General features: G+C 38.2%; 3 protein-coding genes across 9 annotated transcripts; 2 read left to right on the top strand and 1 right to left on the bottom strand.

The window, feature by feature from the left end:
- The first annotated feature begins 371 nt into the window (after positions 1–371).
- Positions 372–6,465, top strand: akr1a1b (aldo-keto reductase family 1, member A1b (aldehyde reductase)). 5 transcript variants are annotated; one of them, XM_066664180.1, is made up of 10 exons: positions 381–498; positions 785–848; positions 1,165–1,259; positions 1,416–1,535; positions 2,280–2,431; positions 4,885–5,080; positions 5,233–5,432; positions 5,553–5,625; positions 5,711–5,797; positions 6,331–6,465. In XM_066664180.1, exons 3-10 carry the CDS (start codon positions 1,179–1,181, stop codon positions 6,394–6,396), a joined length of 975 nt encoding a protein of 324 aa, XP_066520277.1. In that variant the 5' UTR covers positions 381–498; positions 785–848; positions 1,165–1,178; the 3' UTR covers positions 6,397–6,465. The 5 variants fall into 5 exon arrangements, with proteins under 5 accessions (XP_066520279.1, XP_066520277.1, XP_066520280.1 ...); XM_066664183.1 differs by having other exon boundaries at positions 394–498; positions 725–848; XM_066664181.1 differs by having other exon boundaries at positions 483–570.
- Positions 6,466–8,048: 1,583 nt separating this feature from the next.
- nasp (nuclear autoantigenic sperm protein (histone-binding)) lies at positions 8,049–13,118 on the top strand. Of its 3 annotated transcripts, XM_066666695.1 has the most exons (15): positions 8,049–8,231; positions 9,240–9,278; positions 9,370–9,483; positions 9,740–9,820; positions 9,908–10,017; positions 10,254–10,784; positions 10,934–10,998; positions 11,071–11,144; positions 11,214–11,287; positions 11,387–11,575; positions 11,675–11,847; positions 11,917–11,976; positions 12,055–12,129; positions 12,481–12,609; positions 12,925–13,118. In XM_066666695.1, exons 1-15 carry the CDS (start codon positions 8,194–8,196, stop codon positions 12,961–12,963), a joined length of 1,791 nt encoding a protein of 596 aa, XP_066522792.1. In that variant the 5' UTR covers positions 8,049–8,193; the 3' UTR covers positions 12,964–13,118. The 3 variants fall into 3 exon arrangements, with proteins under 3 accessions (XP_066522792.1, XP_066522794.1, XP_066522793.1); XM_066666697.1 differs by lacking the exon at positions 10,254–10,784; XM_066666696.1 differs by lacking the exon at positions 12,481–12,609.
- Positions 13,119–13,956: 838 nt separating this feature from the next.
- On the bottom strand, positions 13,957–23,873 carry ccdc17 (coiled-coil domain containing 17). The gene is made up of 14 exons (XM_066664052.1): positions 23,317–23,873; positions 22,994–23,098; positions 21,541–21,640; positions 20,554–20,695; positions 20,373–20,477; positions 19,359–19,486; positions 19,166–19,288; positions 17,795–17,904; positions 16,762–16,844; positions 16,434–16,649; positions 15,504–15,726; positions 14,745–14,855; positions 14,511–14,583; positions 13,957–14,088 (listed from the first exon to the last, which is right to left on the bottom strand). Exons 1-14 carry the CDS (start codon positions 23,524–23,526, stop codon positions 14,048–14,050), a joined length of 1,770 nt encoding a protein of 589 aa, XP_066520149.1. The 5' UTR covers positions 23,527–23,873; the 3' UTR covers positions 13,957–14,047.
- Positions 23,874–23,985: the final 112 nt, after the last annotated feature.

The following is a 23,985-nucleotide window of genomic DNA, read 5'->3' as shown; positions in this document are numbered from 1 at the left end:
ACATTAGTTAAGGGCCACAAAAAAAGAAAAAGGGAAAAAATAGAAAAATAAAAAAAGAGAGAGCGAGAGAGAACAACTCGATTTGCAAACTACATCATGACATTTTCTTTTTATGATAAAGATATGGTGTCCCGTTATGCTCGACCCCGTTTGGTAGAGCAGATGGACTTTAAACATTTAGTCTCTTTTCAGATTTAATTTCCTCAACATCAATTTATCTATAACTTGGAAATAAATAAAATAAAGACAAATAAGAAAGAAAGAAAGAAAGAGAGAGAGAGAGAGAGGAGGGAGGGAGGGAGGGAGAAAGAGAACGAGTGAGTGAATGAGTTATGAAGTCCAGAGGAGGGACTTTTATTATCTATTTGTAGAATGATGTTAGCAGATGACCCGAACGAAGTTGTGGAGCGTCATCAGTGATATGAGAATAAAATATTTCTGATATATTTCTGGCTGATCTGGGCGAGGAGTTTAGTTCTTTTCAGATCCATAAAAGCCGTAAGTAACGATCCACGCTGTGCGAGCTTCATGAACAGATTGTCAGCGTTAGTGACAAGTTTGTATCAGAAGGTGAAAGAAATGCAGCAATTTTGAGACTCTGTATCACACGTTTTACTTTTCTATTTTCAGACGCCGTATGAATTATTTAGTTAGGTGAATGTTATTAGCGCATGTATTCGTATCTGAATTCATTTTCCAAATGTATCAATTACTTCTCTTACAGCTACCTGGTTAATTGTGGGTCATGTGCATATTGTCGTGCGTTTGTTTCCGTATAATGCAGTTGCTGCTCCACAGTGAGGTGAACTAGCGATAGCTGTTTCATATTAAAAAGAACGGCAGTAAAGGTATCATTTCTCTCTATTTAGCTTGAAAATGTGTCTTTTTCTTTCAAATTTCTTTCTTTATGGTTATATCCTGAAACGTGGTGGCCAGGGTTATTGATTTACAATCTGGGAAGTCAGCTGACCAGTCAGCAGATTCCTTCTTCCTGCTTTACAGCGTCTGTGTTTATAAAAAAAAAAAAAAAAAAAAAAAACTCTGCAAAAAGCCTCTCTAATGCCACTAGACAAGCATTATTTTTTACCTGGAAAGGCATTAATACACACATAATGTCATTGTCAGGGCTTGTGTAAAAGAACCTTTCTCTTGTTAAATCTACAGCATCACAAAGGAATATGAATGATTTTGCTGTTCTCAATACTGGGCGTAAAATGCCCCTTGTAGGACTGGGCACATGGAAGAGTGAACCAGGAAAGGTGAGATTTAGACTACATCATAAGAACATATTATCATGTAATACATTTTATGTAATCATATATATATATATATATATATATATATATATATATATATATATATATATATAAGCAGGATTTCATTTAGGTGTTGTTTCTCAACATTCTTGCTTGCAGGTGAAACAGGCAGTTGTCTGGGCACTTCAGTCTGGCTATCGACACATTGATTGTGCTTCCGTTTATGGAAACGAGTCAGAAATTGGTGAAGCTTTCCAGGAAATGCTGGGGCCTGACAAAGTAAGTAATTTGTACAAAATTGCAGACAGACCTTATTATCAATTAATTCAGCTTCTTTAAGGCACACCTATTTAGGACAAATTAATATGTGCAGTATAATGTATAATCTCCACAGATAAGCATGCATGCTCTGGAACAGCTGAATCATACTCAGAGTTTTTGATAGATGAGTGGAGCTAGACTGTGGAGCAATGGAAATACATTTTTTAGTGGTAGAGCACTCTCCTACACTTTGAATATGACTTGGAGCAGTTTTTGTGTTCCAGAACTAATTAACCTAAGTCAGTACCTGACCTACTGTGGCTGAATGCGTTCAAGTTTTCAAAGAAATGTCTAAATAATTATTGCTATATTAGAAAAAGAGGGAACACTACCAGTTAACACTCGTGACGTGGTTAAGGAATGTTGGTTAAGTGCGTGGCCATAAACTTTTGTCTGTGGTATATATTAAAAAGAAAATCCTTACTATGTTTGAATCAGATCAAGTAACAGTTCTAGATTACTAGCAATTTGCGAAATATTGTATTACAATGCCCCCTCGGCTAAAGTGTGCAAACTTTAATTAGATTAGAAGAAACCCTATACTAATCTACACTAATTTTGCATTATCTGTCTTAATATCATAGAAGATACAAGTTTTCCTCCCAAAAAAGATATATGGTATAGCTTTCAATTCTGTTCATCTAAATTTGAGTTGTTAAGCTTAAAGTCTAAAAGTGCTTTTGTCTATTTTCTCACTTTTAGCCCTTCAGGCGAGAGGATGTGTTTGTGACCTCTAAGCTGTGGAACACGCAGCACCACCCAGAGGATGTGGAGCCAGCCCTGCTTAAAAGCTTAAAGGAGTTGAAGCTGGAATACCTTGACCTCTATCTCATTCACTGGCCTCATGCCTTTCAGTGAGCCCTTGCCCTTAATAGTCTTTACTGATGCATACTGATACCAGACTGCCTTTCAAATGGAGCTTGTTGGTGTGGTTTGCCGTAATTCACTCTAAATGATTTTAGAATTCATATTTCAGCATAAAAGTACTACCAAAGGCCTTCAATATTGTACTGGTGTGTGTAAGTAAAAGGCTGATGTATATATCATCATCATCATCTTTTCCGCGTATCCTCCGTATAGGAGGAAGGACTCTACTCTGAGCTCCTCCCTAATCACTGACCTTCTCACCCGATCTCAGAGAGTATGCCCAGCAACCTGTCAGAGTGAGCTAATTTAAGCCGCTTGTATCAGCAATCTCACTCTTTCGGGCAGTACCCAAAGTTCATGACCATATATGAGAGTGGGTACGTAGACTGACAGGTAAATTGAGAGCTTTGCATTATGGCTCAGGTCTCTCTTCACCACGACAGTGCCGTACAGTGTCTGCATTACTACAGACACTGCACGTAATCTATGGTCAAGCTCACAATCCCTCTTCCCATCACTCATAAACAAGCTGCCAAGAGACTTGAACTCCTTCATTTGAGGTAGGTTCTCACCCCCCTACCTGAAGGGAGCATGCCATCTCTTTCTGGGAGAGAACCATGGCCTCAGATTTGAAGGTGCTGATCCGCATGCCAATGGCTCGGCCACACTCTGCTGCAAACTGCTCAAGTGAACGCCAAAGGACTCAGAGCGAAGAAGCCAAAAGAGCAACATTGTCCTCAAACAGCAGAGATACCACCTACATAGCACCTCAACAGAAGACTTTCTGTCCCAGGCTACACCCCGCCACCCTGTCCATGAATATCTGGAACAGGAGTGGAGGCTTGTGGGTGCCACCCTGTCACCCCATGCTCAAAAAGCATCTCCCACTGAATCTCTCAGGGAACACAGTCATACACCATTTCCAAATTCACAAAGCATGTGTAGAGTGGAGTCACAAGCACCCACACCCCCTCAGTCGTCTGTGAAAATGTAAAGAGTTGGTCCACAGTTCCACAGCCAGAATGAAATCTTCATTGTTCCTCCAAAATCCTAGGTTCGACTATCAGATGGATTCTCCTTTCCTTTGGCATATACTTTCCCAGGGAGGCTGAGAAGTGTGAGGCCATGATAATTGGCACACTTTCTCCTTTTTTAAAAATGGGAACCACCACCCATGTTTACCAATCCAAAGCCTCCATTCCCAAAGTCCATGCAATATTGTAGAGGCATGTCATCGAAAACAGCCCCACAGTATAAAGTGCTTTTGGTAACTTTGGACGAATCTCATCCACTCCTGGGGCTTTGCCACTGCAAAGCTTTTTCATCACCTCAGTGACTTCAACCAAGAAAATGGAATCTGACACCCCAGACACTTCTGGACCTACCTCCTGTCCAGGGTTTAGGAGTTCCTCATTAAGCTACTATTACGTTGCCTTTTTGGGCTGAGCCTGGCCCGGTCACGTGGGCTGCCTGGCCATAAGGCGCTTGCTTTCAGACACTACCTAAGGGTCCTGGTAACCCTCTCCCAGGCAGAGTACACTTAGTTTTAAATGTTGTATTCATGGGGATGCTTCTTGGATTGTGGTTGTGTGGATCTTCACTCCAGAAAATGGCGAATCTGCCAATTTTGGTGTTCTTTAGCAATTGCCATTCGCCTTGCAGTGTTGGGCTGTAAGCACAAGCCCCACTTTTGTACGTTGAGCCCTCATACCACCCCCATGTTTCTGACAGTTTGCACAGAAACATGTATATTAGTGGCCTGCTGGAGGTCATTTTGCAGGCCTCTGGCACTGCTCCTGCGGTCCTGCTGCTGGGTTTTTGCCCTCCTACGACCCCCTCCACGTCTCCTTGTATACTGACCTGTGTCCTGGTGTCTCCTCCATGCTCTGGACACTGTCCTGACAGACACAGCAAACCTTCTTGCCACAGCTCTCATTGATGTGCCATCCTGGATGAGCTGCACTACCTGAGCAATTTTGTTGGTTGTAGACACCGCCTCATGCTACCTCTAGGGGTGAGAGCACTGACAAAATCCATAAGTGACCAAAACATCAACAAGAAAGCATGAGAATAGACAAAATAGTCTGTGGTCACTACCCGCAGAAAAATTCCTTTACAGGGCATGTCTTGCTAATTGCCTCTCATTTCCACCTGTTGTCTGTTCCATTTGCACAGCAGCAGGTGAAATTGATTCACAGTCAGTGTTGCTTCCTAACTGGACAGGTTGATTTCACAGAAGTGTGATTGACTTGGAGTTACATTGTGTTGTTTAAGTGTTACCTTTATTTTTTTGAGCAGTGTATATTTCAGTTTTAGTAAAACAATCAGAAATTAAAATTTGTCAGGTCTCTGAAGTTATTTCTCTGAACATTTTCTGTCATGTATTCTGAAGTTGGGGTGAGTTTTTAAACCTTTTTATTATTATTATTATTATTTCCAGACGTGGGGATATGCCATTCCCTAAAAAGGAAGATGGGACAATAATATATGATGATATTGACTACAAAGTGACATGGGCTGCCATGGAGAAACTTGTGGAAAAGGGATTGGTTAGAGCCATTGGTCTCTCAAACTTCAACAGCCGACAAATTGATGACATTCTGTCAGTGGCCAATATAAAGCCTACTGTTTTGCAGGTAAGAGCTGGAAAAATGGTTATCGGAAATTGGTATTTCTTTTATTTACTTTATTTATTATATATGTATATATATATATATATATATATAAATCACAATTTAATGCTTATACAGATTAACAATGCAAAAAATGCATTATCTGCTTGGTTCAGGTGGAAGGCCACCCTTACCTGGCACAGGTGGAGCTGCTCGCTCACTGCAGGGACCGGGGGATAGTGATGACTGCCTATAGTCCGCTGGGGTCTCCTGACCGAGCCTGGAAAAGGCCAGATGAGCCAGTTCTTTTAGAGGAGCCAGTCATTGCTGCTCTAGCAAAGAAGTACAAGAAGTCTCCTGCACAAATTATAATCAGGTATATAACAGTACTCACAGACTAATGTGGCTAGCACCCATAGTATTCTAACAGTATTTTTAGATGGAATGAATGGACACTGTTGATGGGTATAATCATAAAATCTATTTTTTATGGAAGATGGCAAACCCAGCGAGGAGTAGTGACAATCCCAAAGAGCGTTACAGAATCCCGCATCAAAGAAAATCTACAGGTAATTCTTTTGAACATGTTAATAAATGTTATCATCTGGTTCAGTGAAATTGCAGCATATCATAGCCATATTTGTCTTCATGCAGGTTTTTGACTTCACATTGGAGGCTGAGGAAATTAACAGCATCACAGTGCTGAATAAAGGCTGGCGTTACATAGTGCCAACTATAACTGTAAGATTCTTCTACCTGTAGTTTATAAAGGTTTCCTTGATTTTTCATTTTTATATTGTATTTTGATGTTTGGTAAATGGGTATTTTTATATGTAAATAAAAGCATGCTAATAAATAAAATGGTGCTAATAAGTGTATGTTATTAGAACACCTGTCAAATACTTTTTTTTTTTTTTAATAATCCAGGGAATAGTCCATTTGTATCCATTGTTTCAAATATATATATTTTTTTATATATGGCAGTGCATTACTAGTATATATTATGATAGTATATTCTATGTAACGGTATTTTTGTGTAAATCTTCACATGGTTACACATTTTATATATTCATTAACAGAAATGGTCTTGGAAAGATATATATATATATATATATATGGAAATTATTGTTTGTGTAAATGTGCAAGATACAATAGCATACAGAGGCAGAGAGAGAGAAAACACTGGGATAATTCTTTGGAAATGACCAAAATGTTTTATCACGTTTGAAAAACTAAGATGTTATTTTCTCCCCCTCCCTTTTCCTCTTTTGCAGGTTGATGGCAAACATGTACCGAGAGATGCAGGACATATTCATTATCCTTTTAATGATCCCTATTAACACATCTTGCAACAAGATTCTGTGCCTTTCAACCCCCTTCTGCTCACCCTTCATTTTACTGAACACAATAAATAATTTTCTTACTGAATGGAGAATGTGCTGTGTTGACTTAATATCTATTGGGATAGTTTTTATTTTTTAATATTTTGTTATACTCTTCTGAGTTTTAATTATTTTAAGGACTAATTGAATTTGCCTTATCTCCAAATATATCAGTTTTACAGGAGATGGGGAAATGCTATTCAAATTTAATGAATGTTAATGCAAAAACCTAGTCCCATTGGTCCACATATCATGCAATTTTAACTTTTTTGTACATCGCTGCTGGTAATTACAAATGATGTGAAGAAAAAAAAACAGATTTTTTTTTCTAATAGCAACAATATGATTTCAACTGAACACGACGTTTATTAGAACATGTTATTGCACCGACCAGTACACACGTCAAATACATGTACATCCACACAGTTTTATCACTGAAAAATATATTTGGCAAACTTCACATGCTTATCTCATTCAATTTCAGATAGCCTTTGGCAAATTGCCATTGTCATTGCTACATTGTTATTATGTTTGGCAAGTTTTTTAAACCTGGAACGAAATCTCTCCTAGGAACTGCTTAAAACTTTACAGCACACATCACAGACCAGACTGGGGTAAATTTGCTGCTAGCAGCTCCTAATATGAATGGAGGAGCTCTGTCTAGCTCAGGGTTCTTTGATCCCTCTGATGCGGCTCAGCTTTTGAAAATAATGAGTATTTTATTAAAGTTTATTTTATTTTAGTGCGTTCATTTTCAAAATGTAATTATATGAAGATTATGGTGATCTTGTAACATCTAAAATATTGTAATATTTAAAATATTTTTGTCGCTCTTAAAACACGTCACAACTTCCAACGTGCGACACCTACCAGTGTGCGGTTTCTTGAACTTTTTGACAGCTGGCTGCACAGCGCCAGTAAAAGGAAATAATTTTTTTGCATGCAACAAAACATTTTTAACTCCGAAAAAAAGACGTTGTGTTGACGGTTAAGTAAAATACTCAATGTCTATTTGAGTCCTTGTAGTAATGGGGAAAAAACGGCGAACTTAAATTATCCACTGGCAGCAAACAAAAATGCTGTCCTCTCTCTGTGTGCCGTCATCCTTTTACTGGCGCCGCGCAGTCAGCGGTCAAAAAGTTCAAGAAACCGCACACTGGCGGGTGTCGCACTTTGGAAGTTGTGACGTGTTTTAAGAGCGACAAAAATATTTTAAATATTACAATATTTTAGATGTTACAAGATCACCATAATCTTCAAAGAATTACATTTTGAAAATGAACTCACTAAAATAAAATACATTTTAATTAAATACTCAATAATTATTTTCAAAAGCTGAGCCGCATCAGAGGGATCAAAGAGCCGCAGATTAGCCGCAGATTAGTTATATTTCCTACCTATTTTCTTGATATCTCGGCATAATTTTATTCTGATCTCAAGACAAGATTTTTTTTTCGTGAACTCAAGATAACCAATGATGATTTCTTGAAATGACTGACTGAGCTCGCGTTAATGTGTGAGGAGAGGAGAGCTCTTGCCCTTTAAAACATTTCTCCCGCGGTTTGTGTGGAGGTGAAAGTTCGGCGGAAGTGAGGCTCCTGTCTCTGTATTTAAAGGCGCCAACAAAGCTGAGGAGAAGCTGGACGCGCAGAAATCTGCCATCTTCCTCGTTTCCTGTTACTCTTCAGAGAGACCGTCGGCGCCTATAGCAGGATCTTTATCGAGTATTAACGGTTTTTTTCTGTCTCTGTGAAAATGCCTGAGGAAACGGCCACCGCTTCTGCGGCTGAGAGGTGAGACAGCTCCGAAAGTAAGAGAGACTCTGAATGACGGTACACTACAGAGCGAGAAAATAACTCACACAAGGCACGATCAACCCGGGAGAAGACAACTTATAAACACGGGGAAAATTAGAGTAACAATGGCGTTTGTCATCTGAGTTTCTGTGTCGTCGTTGGTAGATACGCGTGTGTGGTATATATCGTGTTGCGGGGACCATATATCGTTAATATGTTTAAACTTACACTGTGGGGACTTCTCATACACAAGATGGTCTCTACAACGTAAATCATTCACCTTTTTTATGGCGAAGCAATGTGTAAAGAATACGGCTTTTCTAATGCTACTTAGCCAAGTGTAAGTCAGGTGTCTGCAAAATAACTGGATTTCTATCAGCTATGTAACTGTCCAATTGTGTATGAAAACAAACCCGCGCGTGTCTCTGTTTGGCGGGAGAGGAGCCCTGTGCTGTTGCTATGTGGCTAAAGCTAGTCACTTTTCTCTCAGTGAAATAGTGAACTCCTGTAACTCCGCTGGCGGTGTGGTCACCTACACACACACACACACACACACACACACACACTTGTTCAGGTAACTTGACTGAAGAATTTGATTTGTGTTGCAATATTCATTGTATTAAATAATGAAATACTTTACGAAGTCAATACTACGTTTCCTATTCTCATCCCATACACACGTTTCGATTTGATTCACACGTTTAAGCTGATTTAATTAAATATGCGTTTTTAAGTTTATTTTTTATGTATATTTTGTTTGGCTTCCTAAGGCTCTATCATACTCCAGAGGCATAAGGCTTCTTATGCTACTTATCTGAATAAATTACTTGGTTTTATACTTTAAGGGATTTGACTGGCTTTTTACAATTTGTTACAAAACAGCTTCATGTAATATAGGTACAAGATCAATGTTTTAAAAAAATGGCTTTAGTTCTGTTTATTAACAGCTGTTTAAAATTTACTGATAACTAGCTGGTGAAGGTTTTATTAATTTTATTTTTGCAGTGTTGAGGAGAAACCATGCTCATCCAGTGCTGCAGAGAGGTAATATATTGTACACTGCATTGCTTGTAGCTACTTATGTCCCAGATGTATTGCATGAGCCCTAACATGTTTAATTGGCAAATTTGTACAGCTCCAAGGATGTGGCTGAAGAAGCAAAGAAACTGATTGGTACAGGAAAACGGAACCTGGTTATGGGTGACTTTGTCTCTGCAGTCAGTGTGTTTCAGGAGGCCTGTGCCATGCTGTGAGTATTGCCAGGTGTAATGCCACATTGTGCAAGTGAGCAGAAGTCTTTTGAAGTTGTCTGAAACCTAATCTTAACTTTTCTTTAAATGTGTAGTGACTTGTCTATATTAATGGTCAGGCAATATTAACATTTTGCTATAAGTGAAGAGACTTTTAGTCACTCGAGTTCATTATTAGACATAATATGCAGCAGTGGTGTTTCCGAAGACTTTTATACCTGTAAACGCCCCCACCCCTCTTCTTCCCTGCTTTAGAGCTGAGAAATATGGGGATACTGCAGATGAATGTGGAGAGGCATTTTTCTTGTGTGGGAAGTCTTTGCTGGAGCTTGCCAGGTAAGTTAAATTTATTGCTCTTGGATGTCAAATATAGTAAAGCATTTGCTTATAGTGAAGTATGTCAATTGGACTGTACCTTTGCAGGATGGAAAACACAGTCTTGGGTAATGCTTTGGAGGGAGTCCCAGAGGAATCCTCAGATGAGGGAGAGAAACAGAATGATTCAAAAATTGAGAGTGCGGATAATTTGGATGGTTAGTATTCTGGTGTATTTCAGACCTTGCTAAAGAAACTCTGCTTATTAATCAGTTTTGTCTAGGTATGTAGCTAAACACTTTACATAATTTTTTTTTTTTTTTTTTTTTTTTTTTTTTTTTTTTTTTTTTAAATGGAGTGTTTAGTATGGAGAGCCACTGTCTAAACCTCTAAGGTGTCTTTGATCAAGATGAGGTGAGAATTTAGTATTTAAGTTTTGTTTCCACCACAATAGAGAGAACCAGAGATGAGCTACGTGAACAGGTTTATGATGCCATGTCAGATGACAAAAGGGACTCTGAGAAGGTGGAAAAAGAAGGTCAAGATGTTAAACAAGACACTGTGGATACACAAGCACAGAAGGATGGAATGGAGAATTTGATCACAAATGAAAAGACTGACTCTGCCCTAGAGAAAACCACAGCTTCCCCAGCCAAAATTGAAGAGGGGGCTAATGATGGTGAAAAGAGTACAGGGTCTCCAGCCAAAAGTGAAGTGAATGCTGATGGAAATGGAGAGGGAGACAGAGATTGTGTAACCAAAAGTGATGCAAAACCTGCTGAAAACAGAAAGACCACAGTTGAAAGTGATGAGAAAGCTGAGTGCCTGGTTGCAAATGATATGGAAAATAAAAATGTGGAGAAAACTGAAGTGGATGATGGAACTGCCTCAAAACAGGAAGAAAATGTGTCTGAGGAAGATGATAATTTTAAGAACACAGAAGAACAAAAAGGGGATGAACCAGAATCTATGGAAGAGGGTGGAGGTAGAATTTTGACCTTTGGGCAGCACTGGGAATGTCTTTGGTTTATATAGGACTTCCACTTGGTGACAGTTTAGTTCTGCTGGGCTTTGTAGTCTGTACATGTTAATACATCTGGCTCAACTGTTTGATAAATGAATCTGCTTTCTTAGATGAGGAGGAGGAAGAGAAGGATGAGGATGATGACGATGACGGTGAAGACAAGGATGAAGACAAGGTTTGTTATACTGTGGTACTCCTTACCTGTGTCCATACTATTTACTTAATTTTTCCTGTCCTCTTTTTATAGGAGAGTGAGGAAGATGTTGGAAATCTCCAGTTGGCATGGGAGATGCTGGAGGTGGCTAAAGTCATTTATAAAAGGTATGGGTGATTTTCTTAGTAATCTAACTTGAGTAACTTGCCTTAGTTAAATAGCTTGTGTTTTTATAGGAAGGAGAGCAAAGAGGACCAGTTAATGGCAGCACAGATTTTCTTAAAACTTGGGGAAGTCGGTGCTGAGTCTGGTATGTCAAACTTTTATTACCAAAAAAAAAAACAACTTATTCTTATATTAACCATAGCCAAGCATGATGGGAGTTGAACTGATCATCTCTACATTTTAGGCAATTACACCCAAGCTTTGGAGGACTTCCAGGAGTGCTTGGCTATACAACTGAAGTATCTGCCCCCTCATAGTCGTTTACTGGCTGAAACCCATTACCAGCTGGGCACCACGTTTAGCTACACAGCTCAGTATAGCCAGGCCATTGAGCACTTCACCAACTCCATCAAAGTCATCGAGAGCCGCCTGGGTATGTTGATGCGTGTGAATTGTTGCCATTTGCTTAACTTGGAGACATAATTGTAAAACTAAGGAAAGGTGCTACATTTATTTTTGTAATGTTTCTTAGCCATGCTGCAGGAAGTAATAGACAAAGCAGAAGGGCCTGAAGTAGCAAAGGAGGAAAAGATTGAGCTAGAGGAACTGAAGCAACTGCTACCTGAGATTACTGAGAAAGTAGAAGATGCAAAGGATAGCCAGAGAACAGCAGCTGCTGCATCAGAAGCGATACATCAGACCCTGGTAAGTAAAGGTAATTTGCAAATGTAGAAACTACATATCTGCCCCTCATAACTATTGACTTGATTTCAGGGAGGAGCATCTACATCTGCATTCCCAGCTGAAAATGGTGGCCCATCTACAGCCAGCCAGGTTTGCATACTTCATTTGTAAAGAAATCCTTATTTGTATATAACTGTCGGTATAGTACAATTTAATTCTGTTTTACAGATTGCAGTTAGACCAGCTGACAGTGGTGCATCAACCAAGCCTGCGTCGGATATCTCTCATCTAGTCCGTAAAAAGGTTAGTGTGAGTAACACTTTGTGGGTTTTTTATTTCTTTATTTATTTTTTTAAGTCTGGTGTTGCCTTGCTTTATGTTTTTTTTTTTTTTTTTGTTTTTTTGTTTTTTTGTTTTGCAATACATGGAACGTTTTCCCTAATGGAAATCTCTATGCCCCTTTCATGTGTGGCTGCAGCAGTTTTGTAATTAGAGGAGGTATATGAAACATGGTGGCTCAGGTGTCAGTTGAGTACAATGTTTAGTTGCTGTAGCTTTTTGCGTTTGAGCAGCAGCTTGGATGGAGCTGAGGTGGAGGCAACAAGAGGGAAAGAAATTAAGTTTGTTCTGTCCTGCTTTTATATTCCTGCACAGAGGAAACCAGAAGACGAGAGCCCAAAAAAGGACAGTGATGCTAAAAAGGTCAAACAGGAGACTGCAGTTAATGGCAGCGGTGGCTCTGCCAGCAACAGCAATGGAGTCCAGGAGAAAATGGAGCAGGAGGCGAGTTGATAGGCTTAATGTTTCTCCTTGTAGGGCTAGTGGAGGGTTTCTAAGCAGCCTGGTTGAGGACAGACTAGGCTAATGGATTCATGGTACATTTACATGTAAACCCATTCCTGAGGGATTTTTTGTTTTTATTTTTCTCTCCACTTTGCTTGGTATCCACATGGATTGTGGTGGCTTCATCCAATGATGGTTGAGTTCATGGCTTGTACATACTATACCAAGTGTGATCCAAAATGGTGCCATACCCATTTCTGTCAAGTTTTAATTTTCTTGATCTTGTTTACTAATGAAGCATCTCCCTCCTTGTAGCCTGTGGATTCGTCTTCCTCAGTGGAAACATCAGCATGATGGGACTCCTGGCTGACCACTGATCTTCCAACCAGCACAGCATGCCTGCCTCAAGTCTCTACATGAAAGCTTTGTATTGTAAATAAGACCTTTACCTTTCTGTGTCTGTAACTTTTTGTATTATTGTAGTAAAGTTTCAATAAAGGGTATTTGCATATGTGAGTTTGTCTTATATTTGGCTGTGACTTTTTAAATGACTCTCAAACATGGGTCAACATTCCCTTATTTAAAAGGGGAATTTAAAGCCATATCAGAAAATTAATCATGCTTATTTCTCAATTGCTTTCAACTCAATTTTACAATTAGGGACCTCCACGTACTACTTAGGAAACGGGGATGCCACATCTAGGCCTGAAGGAGAGGGATCATCTAGCTAGTGCACAATTTGTTTTAAATTGCTATGCATGTTTGGGTCAGAATGTCCTCTGGAGACCCCCCCCCCCCTCCAAAAAAAGTGCCCAAGTTAGTCCAAAACTGTTAAACAATAGTTACTTTCCTGAGTCTAAATGACAGAACTTGAGATGTAGTGCATAAACTCGACAAGAACCGATGTCTTTTGTACTGATTTCAATTATGTATTTATCTAACAACTAGGTTAATGTCCAGTATGGATTCTGCTAAACCAGTGATGACGGTTCCAAGACGTATGAATGTAAAAAAAATGTGTAGACATTGCCTGGTGTAAAAGTTGAACCCTGTAATACTACTTGTTCAAATTTGTGCATGCTCTTTATAAACAACTAGGTTTAACTTTCCAACATGTGCAAAAATCAGCTTGTACAATTTAAATAGAAAAGAAAATAATACTGATAATCAGTTGCAGCTACACATCATGCCCATCTTAATCTTGGTGATATTGCCTGATGTTAAGATAGTCAGAAAGGTGTTAAACCCCAACCCAAGATTTGGTTTTGGAGTAGTGAAACATTGTTCCCTGGGGCAATAAAACAAAATATAAATAAAACTTTAATCACAACCACTGGGATTAAATATTCTCAGCATGTCTTTTACTTCATAGAAATATGTATTTTTTATAATGTTCCCATTTTCTTCACAACAGTATTCACTGTATTGCTCTCAGATTCTAAGGGGTGTCATCCACATCACAGTCCTCTGTTTCTAAAACTAAAGCATAATCACAGTCAAAAACAAGAAATGTATGCATTCATCAAATGTTATTTTTCTACCAACCTCACAATTTTTCAGCTCACTTGTATGAAAAAGTGGTGTGGGATGGGTGTACATGTGATTTATGTATTTAGTGCCAGATATAGATTTATATTATGACCATTTGATTTGTTCATTTATTGTTTTATTTATAATTCTGGCAATTGTGTTTTGGATGGAAAAGTCTACAGACTACTGCATTCTGCAGTTGGATGCCATGAAAGTGATCATATTGATAACAGGAAAAAATGGGATGAGTGTGAGATCCCCACACCATTATGAAACATATTTATAAATAATATGTCTTTGAATAAAGCAATATTTACACTAGTATTCCCAAGAAACCAAGTCAGAATGGGACTCTTATTCTCACCCCTTACCTGGGTTTATGTAATCGGATGTTGGCAAATATGGCCCTTGGCCTTGTAACAGTGTTGCTGAATGTGGAACAACCTGCAATGATGAAAATAACTTATAATTTATTGTCAAAGTCACTAGGTCTGATTAAAAGGAGTATGTAAAACTGAGACAAATTCAGGGCACTCCAACAAAATGTACAACTAATAACAGTTTAGGACAAAAAATGGTATGAAATGAGTCAATGAGTTGTGTACCATTGGTGGGGACTTGTAATGGCTGGTATTGTTCGGATCAATCTTGTTGAGATTCTGTGCATCTGCATCACGTGCATTGACCACACAAAGGCAAATCTCCATGTTACCCAACTGACCATGCAAATGAAAACGAATTTGAATTAGTTGCATGAACTTAGACATTGTGCTAATATACAGTATATTCCATAATATATTCAGGCATTCCTTCTCAGCATATAGGATCTTGTCAGAAAAGAACTGCCAGTAGATTAGAATCCTCTGTAGCAGCTGTACAGGAGCCTTAGATCACTAATGATGAGTGTCAGCTAGAGATGTATAAAGCCTGTAGGTTTATACACAAACCTAGCAGAGCAGAGAAATGTACATACAGTTCCTGGAGAGTTAAGAGTGTTTTAGTAAAAATCTTTATTTGCTATAGCACACAGATATCTATATTGAAGATATCTTTATTGAGTGTTTGAAGAGCCTTCCACTGGGAGGTTCTTTAGGGCAGTGCTTCTCAGCCCTGGTCTTGGAGGTAACCTGCCCTGGATATTAATTGCTTTTCCATCTCCAAACACCTGACTGAAGTAATCAGTTAATTTACATATCTTTCAGAGTTGCTGTGGGAGTGTTAAAGCAGAGAAACCACTAAAATTTGCAGAGCAGGGCCCTCCAGGACCAAGGTTGAGAAGCACTGCTTTAGGGAAGCAAAAGAGGCTTCTCAGTGGCTTCACGCCACCTTTATTTTAAGAGTGAAGAAAAGAGGGTTGATTTCACCCGAGGAACAGTGTTGAGCTGGCCTGGACTAATGGATGGTCTCATGGGCAGACAGTGAACTGGAACCCTCCAAAATCCAGTCTGGACCTGGTTGTGCTGATCAAAAAGCAACAGTTTTGTCCAGCCTCGGGACACAAGGCCATGAATTTCCTGACCAGATAAGTCCCAAGCCCCAGCTGCCTGCACCTCCAGCACCAAAGAAATGTCTGGAGACGGTTGTATCCTACAAGGACATAATGAAGGTCATATGACATATTTGTTCAAATTGACGAGTGCTACCAATAAAGCTACAACCTATGTAATTAAATTAATGAACAATAACAGACATCCATAGCACACTTTTTAAAATTAAAAATGTTTTATTATAACTTGACAATGGACAAATGGGACTTTTATATATAAATTAATATGTTTTCACAGTTTAGTTCTATTTTTCAGAAGATATAATTTAATGGAGCAATCAGTAATTTTGTCTATAATTTCTTCTTCACATTTGTAAATAACTATTATACTGACAGCTAGTGGCATCAATGTTTAAGACATTCTTTACTAAAACAATTCTAAACCCTCGTGTGGGACCCTCAGTTCTCCTGTGAGATGCAGTTTATATGCCAAATGGAAAATAATAAATGATTACTCTGAAAAATGTTTCTTAATCAAGATGTTTCTTTCCACTGTACTAAACTCATGTAGAGAATGTATGAATCATGTAATGAATGATAGACTCATGTAAAAAATGTTTGCTGTATTATGGGTAACCACATGACATCATTACGTAAACAAGTCAGAATATCACTATTATCACAATACTGATTTTTTTTTATTGTTTTAAAAATGATGACAATATTATTGCAAACGATACGATATGGCACAGCCTTAGTAAAAATTCTTTGCCTTGGATAAATCTGTGTTTCTTAGCAGTACAATTACCTTGGCACAGGCTGTTTGAAAGCCAATATGGCATAATTTCCCGGATTTCTACTCAATAGAAAAGGCAGAACCCCAGCACGTTGGCACTGAACTGGTGGCACGAGGATGGGCTGCCCTATACCCTGCCCTCCAGAGTACAGTCCAGCTGCCAGACAAATAGTTCTAACAGTGGCATCCACACCCAGCACCATGTTGTAGAAAATCACAAATCCAGCCCTGTATGCACACATATAATATTTATTATTTAGGTTTGAAAAACGTTTTTAATCAATACTAAGTTTGAGAAAAAGATGAGTAAAAGCCCAAAATGAAAGAGAATTCAACTCACACAGGGTCATAAGGAGCAGAAACAAGGTTGTCCACAGGGTCAAGAACATGTCTGCTCATTGGCAAATGGTTTAATATATGATCCTGCAAGAGCTGAACCAGATTGAGTAACAAAAATATCACAAAGATTTAATTGTGCCCCTGTAAGTCTTCATTCAAACAAAAACCAGGATTTTAAATTAAGAAATATTTCTGCTTTTAATAGAAGTAGTACACAAATCCCCAGTAAAGTACAGAAAAATAAAATTTGGTTGAATTGCAGTGACACATTCAGTCACTTTCACCAAGCTTCAATTTTCCTTCTGTTTTGTCTATTTACTTTTTTCCAGTACATGATTCTGGATACTTCCACATCCCTTTAGACGTATAGTTTTAATTTCATGTAGTGGACGGAAATATGTAATGAGGAAGGTTTTTCTTTTTCTTTTCATATATGAAGCAGGAATGAAACCTGACATTCAACGCTTTTTGCCCCGTATCTGTGAAAGGGGACATCTACGATTGTGGGGAAGCACAGTTTGTTTACATTTCAAATCTCCATATATTTTAAGGTGGAACGGAATGTATGATAAGAAAAAACAGAGCATGCAAAAAGACTGGAAAGATAGCAAATTGTAAAGAAACATTTTCTGAATTTTATAAAAAATGTATATATTAAACTTGTATCTGTCATCTTTAAGTAATTTAGCATGTTTACATTATTATTTTATACTTAAATCATAATTTAATCCACATGTTCTTGTAGTGTATGGGATTGATGGTATATCCTTGTTAGAGCCTAGTTGTAATTTATATAATTAAGCTTATTAGACATTTTGATGAATTAATGATGATGACAAAAATGAATAATTTAATAAATAACCAAAGTAACTAATGGGACATTTGTAAATATGTGACGAGGATTAACCCTTTACAACGCAAAGAGGTTTTTGACTGTTATTTTTGAGAATGCTAAAGTAGATTGGTAAAACTTGGATTGTGCAGATGAAACTCACCATTTCCACAGTCTGGTTTAGAGGGTCTTCAGCGAAGACAGGTGGGTGAAGTAAAGGAATATCACTTTTCCTGCATCTCCTTAGACTGGAGATCTCTGCCTGCAGAATGTCTAGCTGATGGAGCTTATGCCTCTGGATTAGGGTTAGCCCTGATTTAGTGAGAGTAATACCCAATTGCTTATCAACAATCATCTAAATGTTTTAACTTATAACTAGTGAACTCATTTCAATTTGCACCAGTCGTGTACAGAGATGTTCTCCACATAAATCATGGAAAAAAACAAAACAAAAAAACAAGACACTTTGAAGAAACTTCACATGAGCCTAAGGTCACTCTGCCATTAATGCACCTCAGGATTGGGCTGTGGAGAAGTAAAACTGTAATCAGGAATGATGGTTCCATAATCAACATCGCTAGGATGAGTTGGTGCTTGTGATAATTAACTAATTAATATGATTGACTTAAGATACATATTAAATCATTCATTGTCTTTAACCATGTATCCAGTTTAGGGTGGCAGTGTGTCCAGAGCCTATCTGGAATCACTAGGCACAAGGCAGGACCACACCCTGGAGGAGGTACCAGTCCTTCACAGGGCGCCACACACACACATTCACACCTAGGGACACCAAGTTCCCCAAAGACAGTCACCTGGAGTGGGGCTCAAGCACACAACCTCAGATCCCTGGAGCTGTGTGTTTGAACCATCCTTTTGCACCAACATTTCACACCACTGTGACCCTCTAAAGGTTGTGAAACAAAATATTAGGTCCCATTGTTGTTTACATGCCATTTTCATTAGTTTATTTATTATTTATTTATTAGTTTATAATTTAAAATATTATGTTGAATCAAAAGCAATGGTGACTTCCTATTTACTTTAGTCAGTTTCAAGTTTTCTGAGAAAATTGTAGGTTCTGTTTATTCTACAAATTGGTCCACATTTTTAAATGTGCAGAGGGTCTGGTGTCCACAAACTTTACAAAAATTACCATTTGACCACAGGAGGAAGGGTTCCCCCTTTGGAGTCTCGGTTCTTCACAAGGTTTCTTCCTAATGTGTCGAGGGAATTTTCCCTGTGAGTGTCACCTTTGGCTTGTTCTAAGGAGGTTTGGGCCTACGTCTCTGTAAAGCTGCTTTGTAATGAAATGCATTGTGATAAGTGCTATATAAATAAAATTGAACTGAATAAAGTGTGTGTGTAAATTTGTGAATTGATCAATCTTTATGCTTTTTATGTACTACTAATAAATAATTTACTAAATGCATCCATCCATCCATCCATCCATCCAGTCAATAATACTGAATTGAAGCATGTGTAGCTTGCTGAGCAGATCAATAATGTTGTGTACATAATTCATGCCTTCAATTGCTAATCCACAAATCTTCTCTGGTGATTGGTGAGTTACCATTTTCACCTCGGTGTCTCTCTCTGACCAACTGTAGTCTAAGGATATCCTTCTCTAGCCTCTGGTTCTCCTGCTCCATTGCCATAACCACTGAATCCATAGCTTGGTGAGAGGGCTTTGTTCCTGGGGATAGAGAGAGGGGAGTGGTGATATTCATGGAGAAAAGAACAGTACAGAACAGAGTATTACTCACTTCTTCTCCCCATCTTAAGCTCAGCTCTGGCCTGCTCCATTGTATAAGCCTCAGCCTGAAGGTCATGCATGTGGGCCAATATCTCAGGGTCAGAGCCGCCAGACTGCAAATATGCAAGCCGTAATAATCTGAAACAAAAATAATTGTTATGAGGTCCTTGTTTAATATCATGAAACATGAGCAGTTTAAATCCTATCGATGCCAGAATCTAATTTTTGAGCAAAACCAAATCTTGCATCTACATTTTTAATATTCATCATTTTTTTTGACAGATTCTGCGATTACAGAAGAATGACCAATAAAAATGCTTAAAATTTTCCTAGAAAAAAATATATTTTTACATTTAAATTACCAGTTTGGAAATACTACATTTTTGTCGATTTTTTCATCGAACATCAATTGCCAACATAATGCCAACATTATGTACATGTTATTTTTCAGTCTCAGAGAAAATACACAAACGATTTTTAAGGAAGCCAAAATGGTAATTTTCTGTCCCAAAATAAGGTCTATCCTGGTTGTTTTAATTTATTCACTTTTATGACCCAAGAAATCACAACCACACTGAATGATGCTGAGGACGGGGCCTTGAGGTGACCAGTCAATTATTCTGAGAACAGCTACTCCTTTGTTTGATTTGCAGATTTTTTTTTTCATTGTTATCTTTACTTTTTCCTTTTTGCTTTCTTGGTAAATGCTTCTTAGTAGTCTTAAGTTCTGTTCTCAAAGTTGAATGATACAAAAACAGTGGATTTTCAACTTTGAATGGGGACAGATTTGGTAGTCAACAAGGTTTTGCACAGCTGTTTGGAGCTTTGTTTTTCTCAGATTTTAGCAATGTTCTCTCTCTGTAGGTTTGGAAACTCCTGTTTCTCAGTCTGTTTCCTGTTTGACATTATCGCCTCCTTTCTGCAAGTTACATCTCATCTCATCCAAAATTGCTCCTGAGATATAAATGAAGGGTGGTCTCTGACATTTGCCCAGCATTGTATATCACAATGAAATGAGTCAAACCTTATCTGACTGGATACTGGGCCATCTACAGAGTTCAGGTCAATGCTGACATGTTGCTTCATCTTGTCTTCTAAAGGGTTTGAGAAAACATCATGTTCTTTCATCCTAAAAGGTATTCAGTTCCATTAGTAGTGTAAAAATCTGAAGCACAAACAGGACACACACACACACACACACACACCCTTGTAGTCCGTTTATCTGACTGCTGAGTTGGTGTAGAATCTCCTCGTTCTTCACCTCTTGTTCCTTCAGCTCCTGCAGTAGATTTTCCAGATGAGTAGGGTTAGCTGGTCCAGACCGCTCTGCTAGACGCTGTTCAATTTCTGTATGTGCACATACAAGAATATTTTATCAAATTACCATTTTAATAAGTAAATTCAGCTAATTTAAAGTGGACCTATTGCTGATACAGCTTGTATAATTAAAAGTATCAGCATTAGAAATGGATGCCCTGTATTAGCTTAGTATAAGTTTAACATCATCCTGTCCAGTGCCAAGCGTCAATTAGAGGATGTTAAAGCCCCACTAAGAACAGTGGACTGTGAAGCAATCCCATAAGTGTGAGATAAGTTAAAAAGAGTTTTCTGATTGAGAAGTAATGATCCATCATCACGGTGGCGCAGCAGGTAGTGTCGCAGTAACACAGCTCCAGGGATCTGGAGGTTGTGGGTTCGATTCCCGCTCTGGGTGTCTGTGGGGAGTTAGGTGTGTTCTCCGGGTGCTCCGGTTTCCTCCCACAGTCCAAAAAACACACATTGGTAGGTGGATTGGCGACTCAAAACAGTGTCCATAGGTGTGTGTGTGTTGCCCTGTGAAGGACTGGTGCCCCCTCCAGGGTGCAGTCCTGCCTTGTGCCCAATGATTCCAGGTAGGCTCTGGACCCACCGTGACCCTGAACTGTATAAGCGCTTACAGATAATAAAAAGAAATGAAAAAATGGATGGATGGATGTTTTGACCCTACTTTATAGTTTGAGTAAATATTATTGCATTGGAACGTATATGTTGCTAGTGTAAATACTTGGCCAAATATGGCCAATTTCATTTGATTCATATTATATATTAATTTTCTTTTCTAAACAAAAAATATCTGGCCAGTATGTTTAAATTCTGTAATCAAACTCAGGTTCTGTAATATGAACAAATTATTTGTGCAAATGGAAACTCACCATTCCTCTGCTGCTTTAACTGAGTGGTACGTGCTCTGATCTCAGTCAGTTTCTGTCTGTGGTGCTCCCATTTTTCCTGAAGCATCTCTTTATTAATTCTCTGATGAGCATAACGCACATTCAATAATAAAAAAAAAAAGTAGAAGTAGTTGAAAGTAGACATTTAAAGGAATTTTTAACCTGTTTTTGTTATTTCTGAGCAAGCTTGTGAAACTTAAATGTAAAATTTGTTGGAACTACAGTGAATCCAGATTCTAGATGTAGAATGCTGAATAAACTTTTATCTTGAGGAAAAAATTGGAATGCTTGTGGTGGTGGGTGGCTATAATGATAAAACTATATACAAATCAAGAAGAGATTTAAATTTATATCTTTAAGTTTAATTTTCAATATAAGTTAATGTGAAAAACTCTACCATTTACTTAAGTTAGTTTACTTTAAACCTGGACCAGGATAGCATGGAGACACATCTGGTAATATTGCTGTCACACAATTCCAGGGTCCTGGGCTCAAACCCATCTCAGTTACCCCCCTCCCTCGACCCAGAACAGGAAAAAGCAGTTACAGAAAGAGAAAGAATAAAAAGATGGAACACAGGCTGACAAGGACCCTGAACCCAAATGCCTGAGAATTAATGACAATTATGCAAAAAAATAGACTTTAAATTGACAGAAAACACCACTGAAAAAAAAAAATGATCTACCGTATATTCAATCACATTAATGGGCTACATATCCAAACGTTAGTAAACATCCTTTATCATTAGTGAATTCTGTTAAGGGCAATCTTAAACATGAATATTTAACAGTGCATAGTTTTGTAAACCCAGAAATGAAATAGACCATGCTGGAACTGCAGCTGCTCAAGGGCTAAAGGTCACCATGTCCAAGGCCAAGAGTCAGTATAAAGCCCTCCTGCTTTTCAGGACTTCATAGTTGCTGTTCAATCAAAAATATGCATCTCCAAAATAACAACTTTACATATAAGAACTCTTAAATTTCTGCTTAAGCCAATGTAAAAAGGTTTAACTGTTTAACTTAATTCAAATTTGGAGCTTTTCATCATGACATTTTCACACAATGTGTTCAAATGATGTACTAAGCTAAAAGTTCACAAAAATGGACATGTTTTTGATTGGATAGCAACAATATACAGGATGTATATTTTATTTCTCTTAATTGTTGGTGTTACTGGAGTTGTTGGATTTAGATATTTTAAATGTAGATGTAGTGTTCAGGCTGAGGGGCCATTTTTATGTTTTAATCTGTATTGACCTTTTCCTCAATTTTTGTGCTGACTAATGAATGATCAAGCTCTGTTCAATGGGACCTGAGAAGTATCCCCTGCCTCAGGGGTCTTATTGTTATTTGTATCAACTTGTGTTGTGTATGTCTGCATATTACTGGAAAGCCTTAAAGCTTGATTTTATGGGCTAACAGTTTCTGTGTCACACCTTGTCAGTAAGCCTGTTGATAGCAAGGCTCTCAGTTGAATTGTCCTGAGGGTCAGTCTCTCGCATGTCCTTCTGCCTCAACAGCCTGTTCTTTTGCTCTCTCAACTGAACAATGACAAAAGTACACTCTAGTTCTTATTCAAATAGGACTTTCCTTCATAATATCAAATCTCAAACTTCTAACTTGGTAAATTTTATCGAAAACAGAAAGCACACCCAAAGACAACACACTCAAACAAGGAACTATAGCAGATTTGAAACTGTACAGCCTGCTTATTAACAAAGTAATCTTTATTAAAATACCATTGTGTGATTTTACTTACAGAAATGACATCAGGGGTGAGTATCCTTAGAAGAGAAACTCCTCTCAAAGCTCTTTTCTCCAGTAGACCAATTTCCACTCTTCCTCTGATCTTTCCTGGGTTTTGTATATCACTTCCAATACAAAACCAGGTCTTGTGCTTATCCAGAAGGCCAAATGAACGGAATGTCATGTTACAGTCAGGACAAAGGAACACTCCCAAGTGTTCCATCTTAAATTCTTCTGGCCAAATAAACACAAATCTTCTGAACACAAATTACTATGAAATGACAATATGCCAATCCAGTTTTGATGTGTTGTTCTGTTTGCCCCTCGAACATGCATTCACTGTTTGTTTGTAGGATACAGTCTCCATGTTAATCACCTTGACAAAGGACATTTATAATGAAGAGGTGCAGTCAAGGCAACGCGCAAATAAATCAACCCTCTGCATTTGGCTTCGGTATTCTCACAGAATTGGGCTTCTTGAATAAGTTTCATTTTGTGCTCCAGTTATTGCTTTTTTAATACGCACTTGGGCAGAAAACGAAATGGTAGACATTTTTGGCAAACTGGTGCAAAATATTTATTACAATTTTTTTTTCTTTTTTCCTCCAAGATGCAGTAGTTTCTGTTTGCTTTGTCTCAATACAGATTAACCCATACATGACACCTTATCTGCAAATCTGTA

The sequence above is a fragment of the Hoplias malabaricus genome, chromosome 3 (assembly GCF_029633855.1).
Source record: "Hoplias malabaricus isolate fHopMal1 chromosome 3, fHopMal1.hap1, whole genome shotgun sequence".
NCBI classification, from domain to species: domain Eukaryota; kingdom Metazoa; phylum Chordata; class Actinopteri; order Characiformes; family Erythrinidae; genus Hoplias; species Hoplias malabaricus.
Note: the sequence above shows the minus strand (reverse complement) of the source record. Positions and strands in the feature narration are given on the sequence as shown.